At 53.6% G+C, this 21,764-nt stretch overlaps 5 protein-coding genes across 5 annotated transcripts; all 5 read right to left on the reverse strand.

Moving 5' to 3' along the window:
- Positions 1-1,831: 1,831 nt before the first annotated feature.
- LOC130265553 (avidin-like) lies at positions 1,832-3,383 on the reverse strand. The gene is made up of 4 exons (XM_056514705.1): positions 3,312-3,383; positions 2,575-2,785; positions 2,353-2,485; positions 1,832-1,942 (listed from the first exon to the last, which is right to left on the reverse strand). Exons 1-4 carry the CDS (start codon positions 3,381-3,383, stop codon positions 1,909-1,911), a joined length of 450 nt encoding a protein of 149 aa, XP_056370680.1. The 3' UTR covers positions 1,832-1,908.
- Positions 3,384-5,296: 1,913 nt separating this feature from the next.
- Positions 5,297-6,889, reverse strand: LOC130265251 (avidin-like). Its single transcript, XM_056514174.1, has 4 exons — positions 6,809-6,889; positions 6,091-6,304; positions 5,556-5,676; positions 5,297-5,396 (listed from the first exon to the last, which is right to left on the reverse strand). Exons 1-4 carry the CDS (start codon positions 6,878-6,880, stop codon positions 5,297-5,299), a joined length of 507 nt encoding a protein of 168 aa, XP_056370149.1. The 5' UTR covers positions 6,881-6,889.
- Positions 6,890-11,263: 4,374 nt separating this feature from the next.
- LOC130264942 (avidin-like) lies at positions 11,264-13,904 on the reverse strand. Its single transcript, XM_056513628.1, has 5 exons — positions 13,781-13,904; positions 12,718-12,828; positions 12,402-12,615; positions 11,508-11,628; positions 11,264-11,427 (listed from the first exon to the last, which is right to left on the reverse strand). Exons 1-5 carry the CDS (start codon positions 13,853-13,855, stop codon positions 11,394-11,396), a joined length of 555 nt encoding a protein of 184 aa, XP_056369603.1. The 5' UTR covers positions 13,856-13,904; the 3' UTR covers positions 11,264-11,393.
- A 2,524-nt stretch (positions 13,905-16,428) lies between these two features.
- LOC130265142 (avidin-like) lies at positions 16,429-18,226 on the reverse strand. Its single transcript, XM_056513983.1, has 4 exons — positions 18,133-18,226; positions 17,307-17,517; positions 16,770-16,890; positions 16,429-16,661 (listed from the first exon to the last, which is right to left on the reverse strand). Exons 1-4 carry the CDS (start codon positions 18,217-18,219, stop codon positions 16,628-16,630), a joined length of 453 nt encoding a protein of 150 aa, XP_056369958.1. The 5' UTR covers positions 18,220-18,226; the 3' UTR covers positions 16,429-16,627.
- Positions 18,227-19,318: 1,092 nt separating this feature from the next.
- On the reverse strand, positions 19,319-21,116 carry LOC130265211 (avidin-like). The gene is made up of 4 exons (XM_056514111.1): positions 20,627-21,116; positions 20,330-20,543; positions 19,792-19,912; positions 19,319-19,462 (listed from the first exon to the last, which is right to left on the reverse strand). Exons 1-4 carry the CDS (start codon positions 20,696-20,698, stop codon positions 19,420-19,422), a joined length of 450 nt encoding a protein of 149 aa, XP_056370086.1. The 5' UTR covers positions 20,699-21,116; the 3' UTR covers positions 19,319-19,419.
- Positions 21,117-21,764: the final 648 nt, after the last annotated feature.

The following is a 21,764-nucleotide window of genomic DNA, read 5'->3' on the forward strand; positions in this document are numbered from 1 at the left end:
GGGAGGGCTGGGGAGGGTTGCTCCATGGTCTCAGCTCATAACGACCCAGGTCTGCTACTTTTCATTGCTTTCTGCATTCTCATGCCAGTCCCACAGCAAGCAGCTCTGAGCTGGAAAGAGGAACGAAGCTCAGCCTGGAGCTCATGCCTTGGGTTAAAAGACAGCAATTATGAAAGTGCTCAAAATGAGTCCTTTGGCTGAGGACTTCATTATATCAAGCAGAGGAGTAGGAGCCACCTTGATATTCCTCCCACCCTCTTTGTCCTCTGTGCTGCACATCCCTGTTCTTTTTCCTAGCATGCTGCAGGGATCAGAGCATGGTCTGCATGGGCACTGGTGTTGCTTGCATGCACACATACGCATTGACTCTGCATTAAGTCAGTGTTGTGGTCCCAGCTGTGTCCCCACCTTGTTCCCTCTGTTACTGCCAAGGTCAACCTGTATCTCCTTTGTTTCCCAACAAGTGCCTGTGTCAGCATTGTGGGATTATGCTTGCAGACTGAAAGCATGAGTTTTCAGGGAAAAATATCCTGGACAGTCCTTGGCAAGTCCCAGATGGGTGTTGCCAGATGGAAACAATCTTTTATGCTTGGTGACTCCTCGAGTATCAGAGTAGCTTCTCTTTTCCATGATAGTGATATATTGAAAATTGTGAAAGCAAAAAATGAAATTTGCTTTCTATTGCCAAGGAAGTCCAGCCTGGGTTGTGTAACCAATGTATAACACTTCTTGATCATGGCTTTAAAGGAATCAGGTTTGCACTTTTTAAAAAAAATGAATTAGAGTTTCTCAGAGAGACGGAAAATTCAGTCAGTAGGAGAAACAAGATATATCCACCTCTTCAAGAGAAGTCTAAATCCTGTGTCAGCATCCATCCTATTTTTATCCACTAGCACCAGCTGCTGGATATTGATGGAAACAGAAAAATGAACAGAAATCTGCAAAGTGGTTTTAAAAGCAGCTGGAAATACAATGATGTTGCCGCTGCCTGCTTCCAGCTCTTGCAGCTGCACACCCCAGCCCTGGGCCAACTGAGCCCCCAGGGGTCGTGTTAGAGCCACTTTGCAAAGTGTCTAAGGCAGAAGTCAGAGAGGTTGGGCTATGATGCCTGAGAAAATCCAGCCAGTGCCAAATGTGCCCTTCCCCTGTTTTCTTTCCCTAGCCATGACTGGACATCATCAGGGTCTTGGCTGGAGGCACACCCCCATGTGTTTATCGGAGGACAGGACCATGCCCAAGGGTCTCTGGGGGCAGGGTGTTTGGGAGCTTTCCCCTGGCCCGGGAAGGGAGGGCAGCTGGCAGCCAGCCACTGCTGCACATCCGCCGGGGCTGGGAACCGGAGGCTGGTGGCTCTGCAAGAGTCATTTGCAACCACCCCGAACGCTCAGGCATCCGAGAGCTTCCTCCGCTCTGCTCTCATGGGGAAGGCTCTGCAGCACTGGCTGCAGCAGCACACTGGGCTGTGCCTTCTCCCTCTGCCTGGCTCCAGCCCGGCTTGTTCCCCGTCTCTAGGGACACCTGGGAGTGACCCCGAGGGACATGTTACACAGTATCAGGTTTGCAGGCACAGCTCTGCTGCGCACTGCCAGGGAGGGGAGCCGGGACAGTCCCCATCCCCAGGGACCCTGCTGCCCTCAGCCTTGTTGTCTTTTTCAGTCCCAGTGCGGCACGAAACCTCCCTGTGGGAGAGTGGCTGCTGGGTGAGACAAACCCAAGTTTGAGGCCGGGTGGAAGACAGAGCCAAGCCCCACATCCCCACTGAAACCCTTTATTTTGCATCTGGTGCACTTGCCTAAGAAAGCATGAACCTGTGGGCTGAGAGCTGCTCAAGTGCAGCACGTTGGTGTAGGCAAAGTCTGCCGAGGGACTCCCTGCCGTCCTGAGCCTGCTGGATTTTCCCACTTGCTGTTATTTTATCCGTGTGAAGATGCTGGTGCCAATCCTGCAGAAAACAGCAAATCAGATGAGGTCATGTGTGCTGTGGAGGGCGGAGGGGAAGCCCAAGGGGAGCATTGTGGCTGACTGGGGTACTACAGGTTCCAACAGCCTGTAGCAGAGGTTATGCCAGGTGCTGGCATCTTTTCCTCCTCTCTCCCTGCTGTAGAGTGTGGAAAGAAGGTCCCGGGAAGGCCCTCTGTGGCCAGACCCCATCCTGGGGTCCTCCACCTTGAGGCAAATCTGGCATGCAGGGTGGACCATGTCACAAGGATACTCCTTAGCCCTTGCATATCACTGGTGACAAACCCATTCCACCCTCATGGTTCTCCCATGCTTCACGTCGTGGGATTTCTCTCTTATCCAGCCTGAGTTGAAGGAGACCTGGCAGAGCAGTATCTGGGACCCAGCACTCACCGGGTGGCTTTCCAGTCCTCTGCAGGACTGTCGTTTGCCTCTCGCAGGAGCCACAGGGCATGCAGGGTCTCCTCCCCGTTGGTGTCCACATAGCACTGGCCCAGGAAGACAGTTGTCCGAGCAGCCCCTGAGTCTGGAAGAATGTAAGGTGATGTGAGTCAGGCAGTGAGGCACAAGGTCACCCCTCTGTCCAGCTGCGGGATGCTGGCCCCCTGTGTCTACCTAGGAGACGCCAGTTCACGGTGAAGGAGAAGGTGGGCTGTGGGGCCAGCCCTGTGTCCTGTTGGGACCCCTCCAGTGGTGAGGTGAGGAGTTCCGAGCTACCAGCGGCAGGTCCCGGCAGGTAAAAACCAGAGAATCTGTTGTCCTTTTCCAGGGTGAACACAACCATCCGAGAGCCGGTGTCACTCTGCCACGACCCGGAGAGAAGGCACTACAAGACCAGTGCTGTGGGTTAGAGTGACCAGGCAGGGGGGAGCATCAGCCCCCACCCCTACACCCTGGCTCTGCCCAGAGATGCCTGCAGCAGTGTGTGGTGTGCTACAGACCTGATGTGTCCCTGGAGTTACCATCTCAGTGTAAGCATCGTGCCTGAGCTCTGCTGCATTCAGCTCAGCCACTGTCCAGGATGGTTTCACCCACCCAAGGGAGTGTCAGTCCCCTCATACTGAAGCAGTAGGTGCACTGCTTTACCTACACTCTAGGTGGGAAAACAGGAGCTGCCTGGGGTGTGGCTCTGTTTGCCTTCCTCTGAATCATTTCCTGCAGCAAGAAGCATCCTAGCAGGAGCAGTCCCTTCTTCCCAACCTCATTGCAGCTTCCTTCAGCTGCACAGTGCTGTTCCCATCAGTTCCAGCAACCCAGCCCTGGTTCCCTGTTGAACTATGATGCTCCAACAGCAGACTTCGGGGTCTAGAAGGTAGCCAGCACCACATCCCTATTGTCATCTGTCCCCATACCTTCCTCTCCGCAGGGGCAACACACACTGCCAGGGCAAGGGCGAGGACCAGGGCAAAAGCACTTCTCCCCATGGCTGCAAGGCTGCTAGGAGCTCCTCCCAGCCCTGCAGCCTGGCACCCTTTATAGGGCTGTAACTGGAGCCCCACTAGCATCAGGATGGCAGCTGTGAGATGAATGGCTTGATGTCAGGGTGCCCGGGACAGGTGAGGTGAGGAGGTCTGCATGACCTGGCCAGGGCTGAAGGAATGCAGGAATAAGCACGACTGTGCAGAGAAGTGGGGGCACAAGTTTTTTATACGGTCCTAGAGCAGTCTGGAAAGCATCAATACCTTCTTTGGGAAACTGTCTCACATGCATGAAGGCTGGAAATTACCACCTATTTCAACATTTACCCCCTCCCTTCTTTGCTGCTGCCACTGCCTGACCAGGGCACTGCAGCACTGCACAGAAGGGAAAGCTTACTCATTTTAGAAGCAGTAACGTTTCTCCAGCCTCTTCTGGATGTCAGCGGCTGATTTTGATGCTTTTGCTTTTATTCTTATGAGAGTTAGAGGAAGAAGTTACTGTAGCAGCAACATTACTGAAGTCCCAGTGAGGGTGTTTGCTAAACACACAGAGCATGATAACCAGCATTGTATTCACGCTTATTTCTTATATTTGCTGCTTTAAAGGACCTTTGATGGGCAAAATGCAGCATGGACTGTGCCTGTCTTCCTGAGCTATGGCTTTGCTGTGATGCCTGGAGCAGGCATATGGCTGTGGCAGCTGAAAATTCACATGGGGTTCAGCTGAATCAACACCTGCTGTTTCCAAGGCAGGAGTGTTTGGGGCAGGGCATGGCAGCAGGGCTGCAGTGTGCAAACTGGGGGCAGGGGAGTGTCCCTTTGGGGTGGCACCTCCCAGTGCCCTCTGCTAGCTCTGGCATATCCTGGCACTCATGCCCAGCACATCTCTCATCTAGGTAGTCTCAAAAGCTGGGCTGAATGGAAAACACCCCTTTCCTAACACATCCTCCTGCTTTTTATCTTTTTCTGTCCCAAATTCATGGTCTATCACAGGAACTCAGAGAAATTCCCCTCAGGGGTTCTTTTGCTGTTATCCTGGATGCCACACACTGTTTCTTTGGCCTGAAACCAGGTCCTGCCTTTCTGTGCTGTTTGGCAGGGACAAGCCACCTTGTTAGAGATCCCAGGGTGGTGGCAGGTATCCCTCTACTTCATGGCACCATGCTGCAGCTTCGCTAGAGCTGGGCCAGGCTTGATGGGCTGTGTGGCCATGGTACTGTGGGCCTGGGGCTGGGATATTTTCATAACACTTCCACAAGAGGCTTCCTCTTCACTCACAGACCTGCCAAAAGCTCTGCATCAAAACACCTGACGAAGTTTGGCAGGTGTCCACAGAGGCAAATAGAGAGGCACTGCCAAAATGCAGTGGTAGAGAAGGGGAAAATCCCTGAGTGTAACCCAGTGGGTTGGGATGGGAGGGGATAGGAGCTTTAATTTGTGCACATTTTGTTTTAGGTGCCATACAGCAAAAAGAAAGTGCTTAATCAACATCTCAGATCTACTGATAATGCTGCCTCCATCATGCACTCCAAAAAGCATGAAGTGTCAGTACTGGAAAGGGTCTGATGGGAATGGATATGAAGGCACTGCAAGGAAGTGAGCTGAATTCAGGATGCTGCTGCTAGTTCTGCGACCATGAGGTAGGTGGGGAATGAGGATGTAGGGTGGAAGTTTGGGTTTAGATGAGAGGGGAAGTGAGCCCAGGGAGGTGGATGGGTGGGATCAGGGAGAGATGCAGATGTCCCTGCAGAAGGGCAGTGGTGAGACCTCACCTCAGCAGGGGTGTCTTTGGGGACAGAAGGTGTAGCAAGGACAGACTTTAAGAAAAGGCAACAAGAGCTGATAATTTTAAAATTTTATTCTCAGTTGGGAGGCAGGTTTTTCTTGCCTTGTTAAGGAATTAGGCTGCAGCCAGACCATCATGGGGCTGGTGAAGACACAGCTTCACAGAGAGGGGACAAATTCTGCAGGATCTTCTCTTTTGTGGTGCGTTTGCGTGTGAAGACATTTCTGCCCACCCTGTGGGAAGTTGAGAGTTCCTGTGGGATGGCGACAGGCACTGCCCCCTCAGAGCTGCCAGTGCTCTCAGCAGTGATGGGGTATCCCTAAATGCCCCCCCAAGTTTCCTCAAGTGAGGATCCCTCTGTGGGATTACTGTCCCCCATATCCGCCCACTACCTCGTGGCTTTCCAGTCTTCCTCAAGGGACCCAACATCTTCACGCAGCAGCCACATGGTTCTCAGCGTCTCCTTTCCACCTGCATCCACAAAGCACTGCCCCACAAAGGCAGTGGTGGCATCTAGGAGGAAGCACTTTTTGGGAGATCTGTGGGGAAACTGGCTGCTTCCCCTTCCCCACAGTACTCCCAGACACAGCTGTGCTCCTGCTCCAAAGGCCACACTACCACCAAACCCATGCTGGGGGGTCTTGCCCTCCCCTGTCCCTCAGACAAGGCAGGATTTGTGGTGGCACCACATCTCCCTTGTGCTAACAGGGTCTGGACCCACCACGGTTGTCCCAAAGATAGTGAGTGAGGAGGGGCTCCCCTGTTCAAGCCCAGCATTGTCCCTTATCCCCATGCTGTGCAGGTGTTGCTGCTTAGCTGCACCAAATCATCACCCAGCTGAATTCCTGGCAAAAGAAAATTCCTGCTGGCTGCATGTGTGGCTTCCATTGAAACTCCTGTGCCATCTCCAGGTGTCCCAGCACTTACTGGAGAACTTGTCCCAGCGCACAGTGAAGGCAAAGGTGGGCCAGCCCTCCTCTCCAGGCTGCTGCTGGGCACCCCTCAGGGGGGAGATTTGGGCACAGCCCCCGGAGAGGGTCACTCGTGTGAGGTATTGCCCCTGGAAGTCCCCGTTGTCCCCCAACACCGAAATCTCCATCAGTGAATCCTGGTCATTCCTCCACAGTCCGCTGAGCTGGCACTGAAGGAATACAACCAACCACGTACTCTCTGTCCCTGCACACAGAGGGACCCCATCCCTGCTCCTGCCCCACACCAGGGGAGACACAAGCCCCGCTGTGAGTGCAGCTGCTGGGTATTGGCTATCCCTGATCCCAGTCTGGGGAAATGCTGCCCCAGGGTGCTGCTGAGAGGATGGTGGAGCAAGGCCAGGGTGTCCCAGCCCTGCAGCATGCACGGTGCACCCAGACACAGACCCAGATGTCAGAGGGGATGCCACAGACACCATGCTCACAAGCAAAAACCCCAGTGCCTTATGCATGGCTCCCTCATGGGATTAAATCTTTCTGGAGGTGATACCAGGTGGCTGGGGGTGATCCAGGGATACCCTGTCCTCTGCCTGGACCTGTTCTTGCAAAGCTCTGCTGCTCGTCTAAGCCTAAAATGGCATTTAAGGGAGAACTGGCTGCCCACAGTGTATCCAGTGCCTGGTCTGCCACACTCCCGTTGCCACCCATCCCCATACCTTCCTCTGTGCAGGAGCAGCACCCTCTGCCAGGGCCACGGCGAGGACCAGGATGAAAGCGCCGCCCCCCATAGCTGCGAAACACGCGGCCCAGGTCCCTCTCTGCCCTTCATCCCAAACCCTTTTATAGGGCTGTAACCGGAGCCAAGAGGGCTGGCAGCTGCGGTGTGAGTGCGCCGGTGTCAGCGTGCCCAGGCCGGGTGGGATGGAGAGGTCTGCCTGACCCGGGCAGCGCTGGAGGAACGCGGGGCTGAGCACGGCTGGCGGGGACGTGGGGATGCAGGCATGATTTACACATCCACCCTCCGAGAGGCTCTGCCGACCCCGCTCCTTGCTCAGTGCCGGAGCCCTGGGGGCGGGCAGCGGCTGGCACTGTCCCACTGCCACCGACCCCGTGCTACCCACTCCAGGGCTGCAGCAAGCCGAGTCCGGCCAGCTCTGCTCTGCTGCACTGGCTGGCGACTGCAGGGACCGCAGGGACCGCAGGGGCTCGTCCCTGTCGCCGTCCCCTCCTGCAACACAAGTGGCTGCTGTGTCTTTCTAAACTGTTTTTCGTCCTGGCTGTGCTGGGCTTTCCTCGGCTTTGAGACCTAAGATTGTCGCTGCAGCAGGAACTCTTGAATCAGTCATTCTTCCAAATGCAGAAGGGCTTTCCTGGAAGATCTGTAGATAATAAAATTTTCTTGTTCCTGTGGAAGGGTATGTTCTGTGCACAGTGCTTCCCTAGACACCATGGGAGGTGATGCCATGTGCATGATGCTTTGAGGCTGGACAGGGCCCTGTCTGACCCTTGCCAAGGGGCTCCTGATGGTGCAAGGCTGTAATGGGGGTGCTCAGACTGCCTGGCATCTGCACAGGAGCCCAGCATAGTCATATCCTCTAAGATACCACTCACCCAGTGAGCATGTCACTCCCAGTGCTGCTGGGGAAGGCAGAAATGGCATCTGGCTGTGTCCAGATCATGAGGTGCCTCTCTGGCCCCTGCCCAAGCACAAGGGATGAGTTCTGCTTTGACAAACATTCTCATCTTTCCTGGCCTGAAGACAAGGAAACCCACTCTCCTCTTCCTCAGGGACAGGATCCTATGTTCAAATTACACTTTTGGTTTTGATCAATAAATTACAGAGCTGTGTTCAGCTCATCCTGAGGCCTTGTTGCAAAACCCTTGGGATCTTGACACGGCTCTCCCTTGTTTGCTGCCCAGCTGGTTGCAGCACCCAGGGCTTGGAACTCCCCTGTGGGCTCCGTGCAACACCCACAGTGGCAGCCCCAGGACAGAGCAAGGATGGACAAGTGCCATGCAGCCCACCACTAGCCCAGTCATCCTTGGGCACGTCAGCCTCATCCTGCATGATCCATGGCATCCTCAGTGCTTCCCTTCTGTCCTCAGCTATGCAGCTTTGGCCCATGAAGTTGGTAATGGAGTCTGCAGTCTGTGAAGGGATGAAATGAGATGGTTCTGGGATGGGGCTGTCCCTCTTAGGCACACAGTTTGTCAGTGGGAAAGGGTGCTGGTGGGTGGGTGATGTTTCCTTGTGTCCTGCTGGGATCTTGAACAGGCATAGGATATGCAGGGCATGGTGGCATGAGCCCAGCTGAGCTGCACATCACAGGAAGGGCAGGGATACTCCAAGGACATTTCAGTGGAGAGTAGAGGACTCTGAGAATGCAAGAAGGGGGCTGGGAAAGGAGAAGCACCTGAAAAGCTCTAGTTGACAGCTAAAGGTGGGCTGGTTCTTCTGGATCATCACATGTCACCTGCAGCAGTGACACCCAGACCTCAATCATGGTGTGTGGTAGCAGCCAGTGAGGTTGCCTGCTCTGCTCACAGCAAAATGGTTACATTGGAGCTGAGGCCAGTGACCCCTGCCTGGTCAGGGTGCAGTGCAGTGAAGGGGACTCAGCCCTGGTGCCACAGCACAGCCTGGGAGGGGCAGGGTGGCAGGAGTGAGTAACCCCCTGAGCCATGCAGGGCAAGCTGGGCAAGCTGCAGGTGCCTCATCCACACAAGGGGTTATACTGACAAGTTTGATGAGCTCAGCTGTACGATGAGGAGGCAAAACACATCTGGCAGGGTACACTGGTTCCAAACCAGCTCCAGGAAGGGCTGAGAACATAACTAAGCAGCTCCTCCATTCTCTCAGGATGAGAGTCTGTGATTGACAAGGCTAAAGCTGGAACAGGGTCATGGAGAGAGACAGAAGAGTAGAGCACAATGTGTGGTCCTGACCAGAGGACCATGCAGAAATGGTGGAGGGGATGGGAACTATGTGACTTCACTCATCACTGAAGTTATGGCTTGAAAATCAAATTTACTCTTTAGTCATCACTAAAGTGATGTGGAGTGGAGTTTGGTACACCCAAACCCACCAACAATGCAGTCCCTAGAGTGACCTCAGAATTCCCTGCCTCTGTTTGCTTAAGTGGGTCAACAGCTGCACTGAGAGAGTACCAAGATGTTCAGCTGGTCAGTGTTGAGACATTTGTAAATGGTCGACAGGAGCAGTCCCCACAGAAATTGTTGTGTAGGACAGTTTTCCACATGTGGTTAAGACAGGTGGTTAAGACATGGAGAACCCCTGCAGCTGAAACTCCTTCTCCATTCTAACAGTGACTATCTGTTTGAAGAGATCCTTATGCAAACATCACCCCATACCAAGATCCAAATTTGATTCTTGAGCCTTTTTTTTAATAATACACTCTGTGTGCAAACAGCAGTGCCACATTGACATGCCCATGTGATTTCAGGTGCCTCCTGCCTTCACCAGCTCCTCCTGCCCTGGAGGCATTCACAGTGTGTGAATGGCCCTGATCAAAGCCTGTCATGCAGCAGAAACAGTGGGTTTTCTGGCAGTGGGGCAGAAGGAGAAGCCCTGCTCACCTTTGCCTTGTTGATGAGGCCATGCCTGAAGGAAACAAATGGTGCTGGGTTTGCAGACCAGCACCGTGAGCAGGTTTGCAGATGAATAAAACCGAGAGCTGAGGGATGCAGAATGCCCACAGAGAAACATCCCCATCCTTAACCACTCCCAGATGCCTGCAGGCACCCCTGGCACACCATGTCCTAACACCCCAAATCCAAGGTGTGCCAGGGATGCATTGCAGCCTAGCTGGGTGCCCTCATGTAGGGACCAGCCTTGGAAATAACTGTGCCAGCTCATGCCTGCCACATTTCTCACCAGCACTGTGGCTGCCTGCTGGGGTTTACAGGATGCTTCAACTGTGGTCAGCACTGCTGCCTTGCTGAAACACCCTGGAAATGCTTCACATCCTCAGGAGAGCCCTGCCCTGTAGAACTATTGGCACAAAGGCAATAACAAAGTCAGGAGCATGCATGCAGTGAGGCTGAAGGCTTAGCAGGGTGCCTCACTGCTGAGCTGGTCATGCTTCAGGTGAGAGCAGAGTCCTCTGGTCCCTCTGCCTCTCACTTTCCCAGTTCTCAGCCTCCTCTAAAATCACGTAACGGGCTGTGTAGATACATAAATGCATAGGAGAGGGCTGCTGTAAATGCATTCTGGTCAGAAATTCTGTAAGGGAAATGAAAAAGCTGAAGAAATTCCAGCTAGGTACTGAGAAGAGAACAGCAGGACTGCTCTAGAAGCATGAACCCCAGGGAGAAAGACACAAGGAGCAAACCACATGCAAGTTTGCCACAAGGCAGGCTAAAACACAGAGCAGGCAAACTTGCTAAAACCACAGCTGCTGTTTGCAAAGCTCTCCCACCCACAGCATTTGTGGCAGAAAAGCCAGGGGAGCAGTGGGAGTGGAAGACCCAGCACGTCAGTTCTACTTTCAAGTTCATCAACTCCCAGGCAGTATGCCAGGGCAGGGCAGAAGCACTGTGCTGGGTTATTTTGAGAATCAGGGACACAAGGACCAAGTTTCAGATTCAGACCCAGAGCTGATTTCCTGGAAATCATTTGCTTTGGCTTAGAGGAGTGCTTAAGGCAGCACAGGCACTGCCTGTTTTGGTTAGTCACATGGTACACTGGGCAGAGATTTGAGAAGCTGTATTTGCTGGTCATTACCTTTTCAGTAAATCACATTTTTTAGGAAGAGTTTTGGGCTGGGTGTACTGCAGTGTGTACTGGCCATGTGTGGCTGGTACAGAGCATCCCTTGGCACTTTTCTTGAGTGAGGACACAGCCAAGGTCCCTCATCTGCCCACTTAAGGGCTGTGTCAGAGCCTTCAGGGGCCACCCAGCCAGGATTTTGGGATGCAGAAGAGCTCCCCTCCCACCACACTCACCAGGCTTTCAGCAGGAAAGAGTGAGTGCTGGTCACAGCTAGTCTCAGAGGGTTACTTTGGGAGTGCACCATCCTGCTTGGGCTAGAAAAGGGGCTTTATTTGGGTCAGTCTCTTCCCAGAATAAGGGAATGAGAGTTTCATCACACACCCACATCCACTGTGTTTTAACCCAGCTTTCCCAGGACATATCCACAGACTGCACAAGGTTGTGTTTAAATATCTTTAATTTTATTTGGTGTGTTTTGCGACATGTCCCTCCAGAGCTGGAAACTCTGATCCTGCTGAGGGGACTCATGTTCCTCACGTGTGTCCAGAATTAGATTCTTCTCCCTCCTTTCAGCCTATTCGAGTGAAGGTGTTGCGGCCGGTCCTGCAGGAAGCAGCAGCCCGTTGGTGCCCAGCCAGCAGCAGGGTAGGGATCCCAGAGGCACTGGGGGTACCTTGGCTCACCTGGTGGCTTTCCAGTCATCTGACTCTGAGTCAACTTTCTCCCGAAGCAACCAGGAGGTGTGCAGGACCTCCTTCCCATCATCCCCATTGAAGCACTGGCCCACGAAGACAGCTGTGGAGTCTAAAGCAGTGGTGGCTGTTAGCATAACATCTGATCTTGGAGCTTCACAGGCACCAGTGGGTTTAATGCTCATGTAGCCCGAGTGGAAATTTGCAGGGAAATGCTGTGTGGCAGAGGTGCTGTCAAAGCAACCCTTCATGCTGCCTCAACCTAGACCTTGTTTTGGGAGATGTACTGGTGTCTGAGACACCTTCCAGAGTGGGGAGATGTAGAAGATGTTACTTCCCCCAAATTAGGCCCCTGGGATTCCATTCCTTAAACAAAGAAATTCCCTGAAACAGAGCCCCTTTCTCCTTATCGAAACTTCTGTTATCTTTTAAGAATTCTATTGGTTCTTAAAGTCATAAGATAATTGGTCTTTTTCTTACTTAGAATTTTAAGGTAATTGGTTAGTTTGTAATTTGTAGTTTTTATTGGTTAGAAGTTCAATCCTCTAGAAAGCTATAAAAACCCTTTGTTATATCATATAATCGGACCGTTGTTAGCAAATCCCTTCAAAGAAATAAATACACCTTGCAGCATGATCTCAGCCTTTATTCTCTGCTAGCACGTAGCTGGGGCTCTTCAGCAAGAGTTCTGAGCTCTTTGAACTCTGGTAGCATCCCGGGGTTGGAAAGTATCCAACCCCAAAACAGCTACAGGGAGAGATCACAGAAGGAGAGACAGGGGACAGCAGAAAGAAAAGAGGGTTCAGGATGGGCACTGGGATCTGCCTGAGCTCCCCTTTCCATCCCACCATCCCATCCAACAACAGCCATCATGCAACTACAGACCTGAAAACTTCTTCCAGTTGACAGTGAAGCCGAAGGTGCACTGTCCATCCTCATCCAGATGCTGGGAGCCGGTCAGTGGAGATGGCTGGATGGGTTTCTTGGTGCTTGACACTGCAGTGTGGTACTCACCAGAGAAGGTCCCGTCGTTGCCAACCTCAAACACTTTCATCTTGGAGCCCAGATCATTCTCCCACCAGCCCGTCAGGTTACACGTCTGGGGATAAGACGTGTCCCTGGGGGTGCCTGTACACAGCCCTTACAGGCTGAGCCCCCTGATGTCCACAACCCCTGATGTCCACTGGGGGTTGGCACTCACCTTGATATCCCTTGTGCCTTTCCCCAGACTGCTCAGAGACCACCTGCTTTTGGTTGCCTTTTTCTCACTGGCCTTTTTCTCCCCAGGTTGCTCAGCTTCCTGGCAGAGGGACTTGGAAAGGAAAAAAAACCACAGGTCAGGTTGTGGATGATGGCACTGCAGAGTGTTTCTGGAGTCCTGAAAGTGCTTGAGCATTAATTTTTAAAATATATTTTTCATAAATATATTAAAATATAATATAAAGATATATAAAATATATTAATATATCATCTAAAAAAATTAAAATATATTATTCATATTCATGCTGCTATGTCAGTGACATCAAGAGGGCTAAGCCTAAGCTTGGGGTAAGCCAAGCAAAGAGGAGAGGTGAAGAGGAAAAGCTAAAGGTTGGAGTCCTGGATAGGCAGGAACATGGACAGGAGCCCAGCTGTAGCCCTGGCAAGTGAGCTGCGTGAATCCAGGGCACACCTGCCTGTGTTTGGGCCCCTGTGCTGTGCCCAGCACACGGAAGCTCAACGGGATGGGCACAGCCCTCGGGTCCACAGAGGGCTCTGTCTCAGCTGGAGCCCTGCCCATCCCACCTGCAGTTCTAAGCACTGCCTGTTCTCTCTCACACTGCACCGTCCGAGACAGGGGCAAGTCACCCTCTGGGGCAGGGTCCCCGTGCTTCCCCTGCCCCAATTTCTCTCCAAGTCCCTGGGAGGGAAGTGGGGGATTTCCACATGCATGCCCCTGCACCAGTGAAGGAATCTCCACGCACATCCCTCCGAGGTGCACGGACAGCCCTGGAGCATCACTTCCCTCACCTCCCTCGGCAGGGGATCCCGCCTGGATACCCGCTGGAGCAGGGGACCCTCCTGTTGCCGAGCAGTCCCCCCACAGACGGGTCTTCCATGCGTGTCCCACCCCTAACAAGCGCTGCAACTCCCGTATCACATTCCACCCCTCCGGCCACTCTCCTGCTCGTGACGCTCCCCGGACACCGCGCTCCCAGGCGCGCTCCCAGGCAGACTTCCCCGGAGCCGAGTTTCCACGGCGTGTCTCCCAGCGGGACTCCCACCTGGAAGCCCGCCGCGGCCGCGGCCAGGCACACCCCCGCAGGCACGGCGAGAGCGGAGAGGACGCGGCGGCTCATCGGGATGCAGCTCGGGATGCAGCGCTGGCAGCAAATCACGCCGTGCCCGTGACTCACAGACTTTTATACTTGACTCCGCCACTGCTTTCCGGGAAAGCCCCGGACGGTACCTGAGGGAGGGACTGGTACTGGAAAGAGGAAGGGAAAGGAGACAGGGACGGGAACAGATGTGTGAACAGGGGATGGGCACAGGGCTGGGGGTGAAGGCAGGAAGGGGCTGTAGGTTGTGATGGGGTGAGATCGGGAACTGGAGTGGGGACGGGGAGAAGGATGAGGAGCGGGGGATGTGCACATGGATGGGGACGGGAATAGGGATAGGGATGGGGATAGAAGCAAGGGTAGGCGGGACGGGGATGGGACAGGGGCAGCGATGAGGGGCTGGAGGCAGGGATGGGGATAGGCATGGACACTGGAACAGGGATGGACACAGGAATGGGGCTGGGCAAATTAGGGACGCAGGAAGGGTTACGTGGGGCTGCACACTGACATCACCCAGCCTGGGGATCTTTAGCCCCACGTCTACTGGTTGAGGGCTGGGTCTCTTTCCACCCTGCTCTGCAGGAGCTCCCTTGTCTCAAAGCACTCTCTGGTCACTGCAGAGGATGGAAAGAAAGACAGAGAGAGTCAGGAGGGCAGGGCAAGGTATGTGTGCAGGGACAGCAGGTGATCTGCAGTGGGTCCGGGGAACTTGAAGATGAAGGAAGCAAACCTGCTCCCAAAGCATTAGGAAACCCCTAAGTAGGAAAACCCGCATTGCAGGCTGGGTGTGAGCAGCCAGTTGCACATATCAGGAAAGAGGAAAAGGTAAATGAAAAGTCAATAAAAGGGCAGGATCACGTCAAGGTCAGGAACAGGATGTGCCACAGTTAGGACAGCTGATGAGCACAGATTGTGAGGCAACAGAGTGGCGCCCCCAGTGCTGATTTCTTGTAAACTCTGCAGTTTTACTTTCAGTTTCCATATCAGGCAAGCACAACACTTGGATCATTCTCTGTCCTACAGCCTGCCTTCTTAGAAGAAACCAAGAACCAGAGAATTTGCAGTTGTGGGGGTAATGAAACGACAGAAATTAAGTCTTATGTCCTGGGCCACCATGGTTCTCAGTGGCCTCACACCCCACTGTGCAGGGTTCCCTGTCTCACCCTCCACTTCCACTGGGATTCCAAGGCTTTTGCATCACAAACCACTCAGAGAAGTCTTTGGGTGCTCATGATGCTGGTGACAGCCACCGTGAACGTCTGGGGAGGGGAAGCAGGAGAACGAGCCCAGCACAACCAGGGCAGTGCCTAGGCTCAGTGGGGATGAACTGAGAGCTCTGTATAGAATACAGGCATGAGGATGAGGGTGCAAGGGTGAAGATGAGGATGCAGGGTGACTTTTGACCAAAATCTGGACCAGCAGGCACATCAACCATTTGTGTTCAGCCAGTACAGGCATACTCTGGAGAGTCTCAGGTCTATGCACTCTGCAGCCCTAGAGCCCAGCAAAAAAGAGCAAAGACTGAGGAAGGCTCTAGAGGGCAAGCACACTGTGAGAGGAAGAGGATGGCAGACAGGCCCTGACACTTTCTCAGGGTACTGTGCACTTTCTGCCCCATCCAGCAGCCCTGCAGCCCCCAGGCAGCACTGTCCTTCACACCCTTTGCACTTCTCCGGCCCACACAGCTTCTCCCTGTGGTGCTCAGGAGCATGAGTTAGGAGCTGTGCATCATGGGTTTCCTAACTAATGAGCTGGAAACTTCATGAGCTGCTGAAATGATGGATTAGTGAGGTTTAGTGCTACACCAGTGCAAAGTGCATTGGACCCTTGTTCAATTTGTTTCCTTTCCTAATGATCTGATAAAATAAAGTTTAATGTTCAGATAACATCCTGTGAATATGAACACCAGAAAGGATCTGTATCCTGTTCCACTCACTGGCTCACCAGGTGACAGCCAGCCAGTGGGCAGTTCATGTATACCTGCATGCATGCAGCAGGTACAACACCTTCAGAAACTGGCTTTAGCCACCCAGTCTGCCCAATAGCTTCCCCTGGAGTCCCAGTTCTCTCTCCTGATCCCTGCCAGCATCCAGCCTGGATTTTGGACCAGCCCAGATTCCCCTGTGTGAGGGCTGACACCCAGCTCTCCCCCATATGTGCATGCAGTTCTGAGACTCCTAACCAGAGCAGCAGCTTGGAGTTTGATAGGAAATGGAGTTTGATGGGAAAATGGGGCAGAGAGGGTTGCAGAGACACCAGATGAGGCCAGGTGAGAGTGCTGGCTTGCCTGTATGCAGCTTTCACCTCTACCCTCATCTGTGGGGTATCCTGCTGCCCCACACTGGGGGTGCTGCCTGGAGCCAGCCAGCACACAGCCCCTGTGAATGTCCCAAATGGGTGCACAGGCAAGAAGGCACCTGCTGGAGCCTGAAGTCGTGATCAGGAAGCAGAATTACCTAGCTACTGTCCCCCAACTCCATCCTTCCCAGTCCCTCCAAAACTCCCTTGTCCCCCTGCCAGCACTTTGCTCTCCCCATGGCCAGAGAATATACCAGGAATGCAAGGGACACAGCTCTCTGATGTGTGGAGAAAGGTTTATTTAGCTCCATGTCTGAGGGCAGCAAGTTTGGGAACTGAGAGCCCCACCAGCAGGTTGCTGGGAGTCACTGGGAAGAAGCAGGGCAAAGTGAGGGTGTGTTTCCTTGCCAGGGGCCCAGCTTGGGACTGGGATAGTGGGGAGACTTGGGGATGCAGAAGAACAGCAGGTGCAGGCAGCACTGGTCCCTGTTCCCATCACTTGATCCGGGTGAAGGTGGAAGTGCCGACCCTGCAGGGAGGATGTGTCAGCAGGTGGGAGGGAGGGCTGTCGTGTGAGATGGCTGGGGCAGAGGTGGGAGGGAGGGCTGCCGTGTGAGATGGCAGGGGCAGAGCTCACCTTGTGGCTTTCCAGGTGTCCTTGTGTGACAGGACCTCTTCCCGCAGGAGCCACGTGGTCTCCAGTGTCTCCTTCCCACGGTGATCCACAAAGCACTGGCCCACAAAGGCAGTGGTGGAGTCTGGCAAGGTTCAAGAGAGGCAGAGTGGGATGAGAGCCTGCACCTCAAGACAGAGAAGCATGGGCTGATCCTGGCAGGCAGAAGGACAAACACTACCTGCTACATGCCATGGACAGGGAGATGGGCTTCCCTGCCAGACTGGCCAGGTGGACTCCTTCCACATCCCCTGAGCAGAGAGTTGGGCATCAGCCCTGCCATGCCCCTTGGACAGATGGACAACCCCATCAACTCTTCCAGACAACCCTGAAACCCACCGAGGCAAACAGCTCTCCTACCACCACTTCCCATGGCAGGAATGTGTGCATGTGTGGCCAATCTGTGCCCACAGCCAGGGTTCCTCCAGGTGCCACAGAGGATTTGGGGCATCAGACAGGAGGGTCCCCACTCCCAGCATGAGATCACTGTCACTGCTGTACCTGAGAACTGCCACAGCACGGTGAAGCTGAATGTGGGGTGTCTCTTGGCACTGGGATGCTGCTGGACCCCTTGCAGGGGTGACACCAGGATCTGCTTGCTGGTGGCTGCCACTGCAGTGTGGTAGGAGCCTGAGAAGGTCCCAGCTGTGTTCATGGCCAAGATGGTCATATTGGAGCCCAGCTCATTTCTCCACAGGCCCTGCAGGTCACACTGGAGACCAGGGATCATGTGTGGTTTGGGCAGTGCTGAACCACAGTTCCCCCTCCTCCCCACCCCAGCCTCCCTAAGCAGTGGGATGTGTGTCCCATGGCATGGCTCCTCTGTGTGGCAGCTGGCCACCAGCTGGGACAGCACCCCTCCCTCCCTGGGAGGGCAGGGCAGAGCTGGGAGTGATGTGTACTGCTGTATTGCATTGGTAGGTGACCAACATCAGCCCCAGGGACAGCACAGCCAGAGCTGCAGCCTCCTTGGTCATGGGCACTGCACCACGGCGTGGCACAGCACAGCAGGACACAACTGGAGCAGACAAACACTGTGTGCTGGGGTGTCACAGGACAGCACAGCACGGCGTGGTAAAAACAGGCAACCCTGCCAGCCCTGCAGACTACTCCCCAGAGGTGGCACAGCATGGCACAGCAGACTGTGACACAGCAGTGGCACTGCAGGGCAGGGCATGGCAGGGCAGCAGAAAGCACAGCAGGTGCAATTCCCAGTGCACCACAGGGATGGCACAGCCAGGGAGTGCAGCCCCTCACCCCTCACCCTGCACCCAGGACAGCACAGCTGGCTCAGCACAGCCAGACTCTGCCCCAGGGCTGCCCTTACCTCCCTGGATGCAGCATCATGGGGAGTGAGCAGGGCCAGGGTGAGCAGCAGCAGCATCCCAGGGGTGCCCATGGCAGTGGTGGCCATGTGTGGTGCTGGGCTCTGCCTGTGCTGCTGCCCGCTCCTGCCCAGCCCCTTTTATAGCAGAGGGGGCTGTGGCTGAGCAGTGGCTGCCAAAACCAGCCTGTCCTGCCAAAGGACACCCAGTGGGAGGTGGGCAGCGAGCCACTGCTGCAGGCTGAAGGGGCTCCTGCTGCCCTCTGGGGTCCCAAGGACCATGGAGGGTTGGCGGGCTGCAAAGGAGGACTCTGTGCCATGGAGGGGCACAGCGGGGGACACATCTGGCCTCTGGTATAGTGACAGAAAGGACTGTAGGACACCATGGGGGGTATTGGGAATGTGTGTCCTCAGCTATGGCAGAGCTGTCCAGAAAAATTGGATTTGTTACCTGGTGCATAACAAGGCAGTAATTACACACTCAAGAGAGACATTGGTTATTTATTTTAGTTCCACAAGCCTGGGTCCTCAGTGTTATTCCAAAGATCTAGCACACCAACTATCAAAACATTTTGCTATTTACACATTTTAACAAACAAAGGCATTAATATTCATTTGCTACAAGTTATTTAGTTCTCTTATTAATTACTCTCCTCTCTCCTATTGCTTAAGAATTCTCTTGTGTCTGATGCTAATTAATCTGGAGGCTTAGCCTTTTGCCTTTCTCTTCTCTTGAGCTGAGTTTCTTGACTCAGTGGTCCATAAGTAATGATCTGCCCCTGCCAGAATTTAAGTTCTACCCCATCAGAGCTGATTCAGCACAGTTTCTGATGATCCAGTTGTCTTTATTAGTGTTTTATTAACTTGGTGTTTTGCCAAATGTCCCGTAAATTCTGCACTCTTCGTGTCCATTACCATATCCCAAGTTTTGTAACTTCCACCCAGGTCTGAGATAATCAAAGCCCATTTGGATATAAACCTTAAGAAGGCAATTCTACTGAGTAATATCTCTTTCCAGCACCTGGACATAGCTTAGAGCTTGTTTGCTGCTCTATGTTTCACATACTAGATCTTCCTTCTTGTTGATGAGGCTTGAAAGCATAAAAAGATCAAACATCAAAGAACAAACCTTTTCAAGAAATATTTTACTTATTCCACATTTTGCAACAACATGACAGGAGACTGTGAGTATTTGCAGAAAAGCTTTACTGGGAAAGAGAAGCAGGTGGTGCTGCAGGGGCAGGGGCCACATCCCTGGCACTGCAGCTGACCTGGGAATGCCCCAGGCTCTCACTCCTGGAATGGCAGGCGGGTGAAGATGTTGGTGCCAACCCTGCGGGGACACAGAGGAGGAGACGTAAGGGAGGGACGTGTCAGTGCCCCAACACACACCCAGCCCTGCATTCCCCCACCACACCTGCACCTTGGCACCACCCGGGGGGATGGAATTTCTCCTATCTATGTTTTACCCCTGCACAAAGCAACCAAGTGAACCTTGCCATCGAGCTTTGTTAAGTTGTGCTTTTAAAACAGATATAAAACCTGCTTCTGCCAGCATGTATGAGAGTGGCTCTGTAAACAACATCAACCTTTCCCTTGTGACAGCCCCAATCCTTTGGGGGTGCACAGGGGACTTGTGCAGAGCAGGGACATGGGGCTCACCTGGTGGCTTTCCAATCATTATTGATGTTCTCCACACGTGATCTCAGCAGCCACATGGTCCTCAAAACCTCCTTTCCTTCACTATCCACAAAGCACTGGCCCGTGAAAACAGTGATGGAGTCTGTGGGGACAGGACAGGAGGTGGAAGGGAGCATGGCCAAGGCAGCAGGTCAGTGACTGCCCCAGCCCAGGGGACAGTAGAGCCCTGCTGTCCCTGACCCTGGGCACAGCAGGGATGGGGAAGCAGGCAGGAGGGCTCAGAGGGCTGGGGGTGTCACACAGAGATGGGCACACAGTGCAGGATTCAGCCCCTGCTGCCTCTCCTGCACCCTGGCACTGGGAGCTGACAGCAGCCAAGGAGCTCCAGGGACAGGGATGGGGGAGCCTGAGGGAGGGGAGAGGGAGAGCAGAGGGCATGGTGCAGGGCAAGGCAGAGAATCAGCAGGGACACTGCAGGGAGGGCATAAAAGCTTCAAGAGCAGAACAGGGAGGGACAGAAGAGGTCCAGGATACTAGGAGGAGGCTGGGGAAGAGGTACCTGAAAAGCTCCAGTTTACAGTGAAGCCGAAGGTAGGCTGACCCTTCTGGTTAGAGCCCTTCTGCATGGATCCCTGCAGTGGTGACACCTTGATCTCGTTGTTGGTGGCTGTCACAGCTGTGTGGTACGTGCCAGCGAAGTTACCATTTCCATTCACTGCAGCGATGGTCATGTTGGAGCCCAGGTCATTGACCCAGCGCCCGGTCAGGGAGCACTGGAGAGGAGAGAACTCAGCGCTGGTGCCCGCAGCCACAGCCCCCTGCCCACCCCACCCTGTGCATCCCACCCTGGCAGTACCTTTTTCACGGAGAAGCCGTGAGCCCCCAGGGCCAGGAAGAGCACGAGGAGGAAGGGAGTTGCTCGCACCATCTCTGCAGCACACGGACAGCTGATGTACCTGGATGTAGCTGATGTACCTGGGGATGTGCTCCTCGCAGGTCCCTGCTGATGCTCTTGCTCTCCATCCCTTTTATTGCCGCTAGGTGGGTGGGTGGTACCCAGGCTGTGGGTGGCAGCTCTGGGCAGGGCATTGCGCAATGCGAGTGTTTCCAAATCTGTGTTTCCGAGCCATAGGAGGGGGTAATTGCAGCAAACATTCCCAGAAGTCAGCGCTGAAAGTACCCATTCTTGCTGCCTTGGCACCTTGCAGCGAGGCCCTGCCTCCTGATGATCAGTGGCTGCCGGGAAATGGTAAACGACAGGGAAAACCCCTCTCTGGAGCCGTCACTCATTTACCACGCCAGTTCTGTGCCCAGGTCTGGGATCCTTAATCCTGGTCACTTCAGGACTGGTTGCAGCACGCGGCTCACCCTGCCCTTCTTCACCAGCCATGCTCATCCAAACCCACCCACTCACCACCCAGATTCTTTTGGGACTCGGCTTTTCCCTCCCCCGCTCCCCTCCCCCGCCCAGTACTGATGGGTCTACAAAGGTCTGACGTCCTCGTTAAATTGTTGTTTTTACAAGCTGGTTTGTGTTGGAAGGAATCTATTTAGTTAATGAAAAGTCAACATTCAATTCAATATCTGGGACATTGGATTTTAATAGTGACAAATGTGGTATTTACACAGGGTTTCTTAGACAACTCTAAGAACATATTTTCATAATTCCCCTTACGTAGTACTTGTTGTTGGCCAGGGAGGCTGAAGTGAATGGATTCAGCCCAGAGTTTCTCACCCATTTCTAAATGGTTTTCAAGACAGTCTTCTAAAATGTATATTTTAGTTCCCCCGGTCATCATAGGAAAAGCTGATGGAGCCTATTCACAAGAAAATACTACTTTTTGTAAACTGGAGACAGGGCAGCTCTTTGCAGTGTCTCAAAAAAACCCCAGCCAAACAAACAAAACTTTTGTCAGTTTTTGCTTTCTCTTATATTTCACATTTGAGCCCTGTTTTTTCTCTGACAGTAAAATCCATCACTATCCAAGCTGGAA

The sequence above is a fragment of the Oenanthe melanoleuca genome, chromosome Z (genome assembly GCF_029582105.1).
Source record: "Oenanthe melanoleuca isolate GR-GAL-2019-014 chromosome Z, OMel1.0, whole genome shotgun sequence".
In the NCBI taxonomy this organism is placed as follows: Eukaryota; Metazoa; Chordata; class Aves; order Passeriformes; family Muscicapidae; genus Oenanthe; species Oenanthe melanoleuca.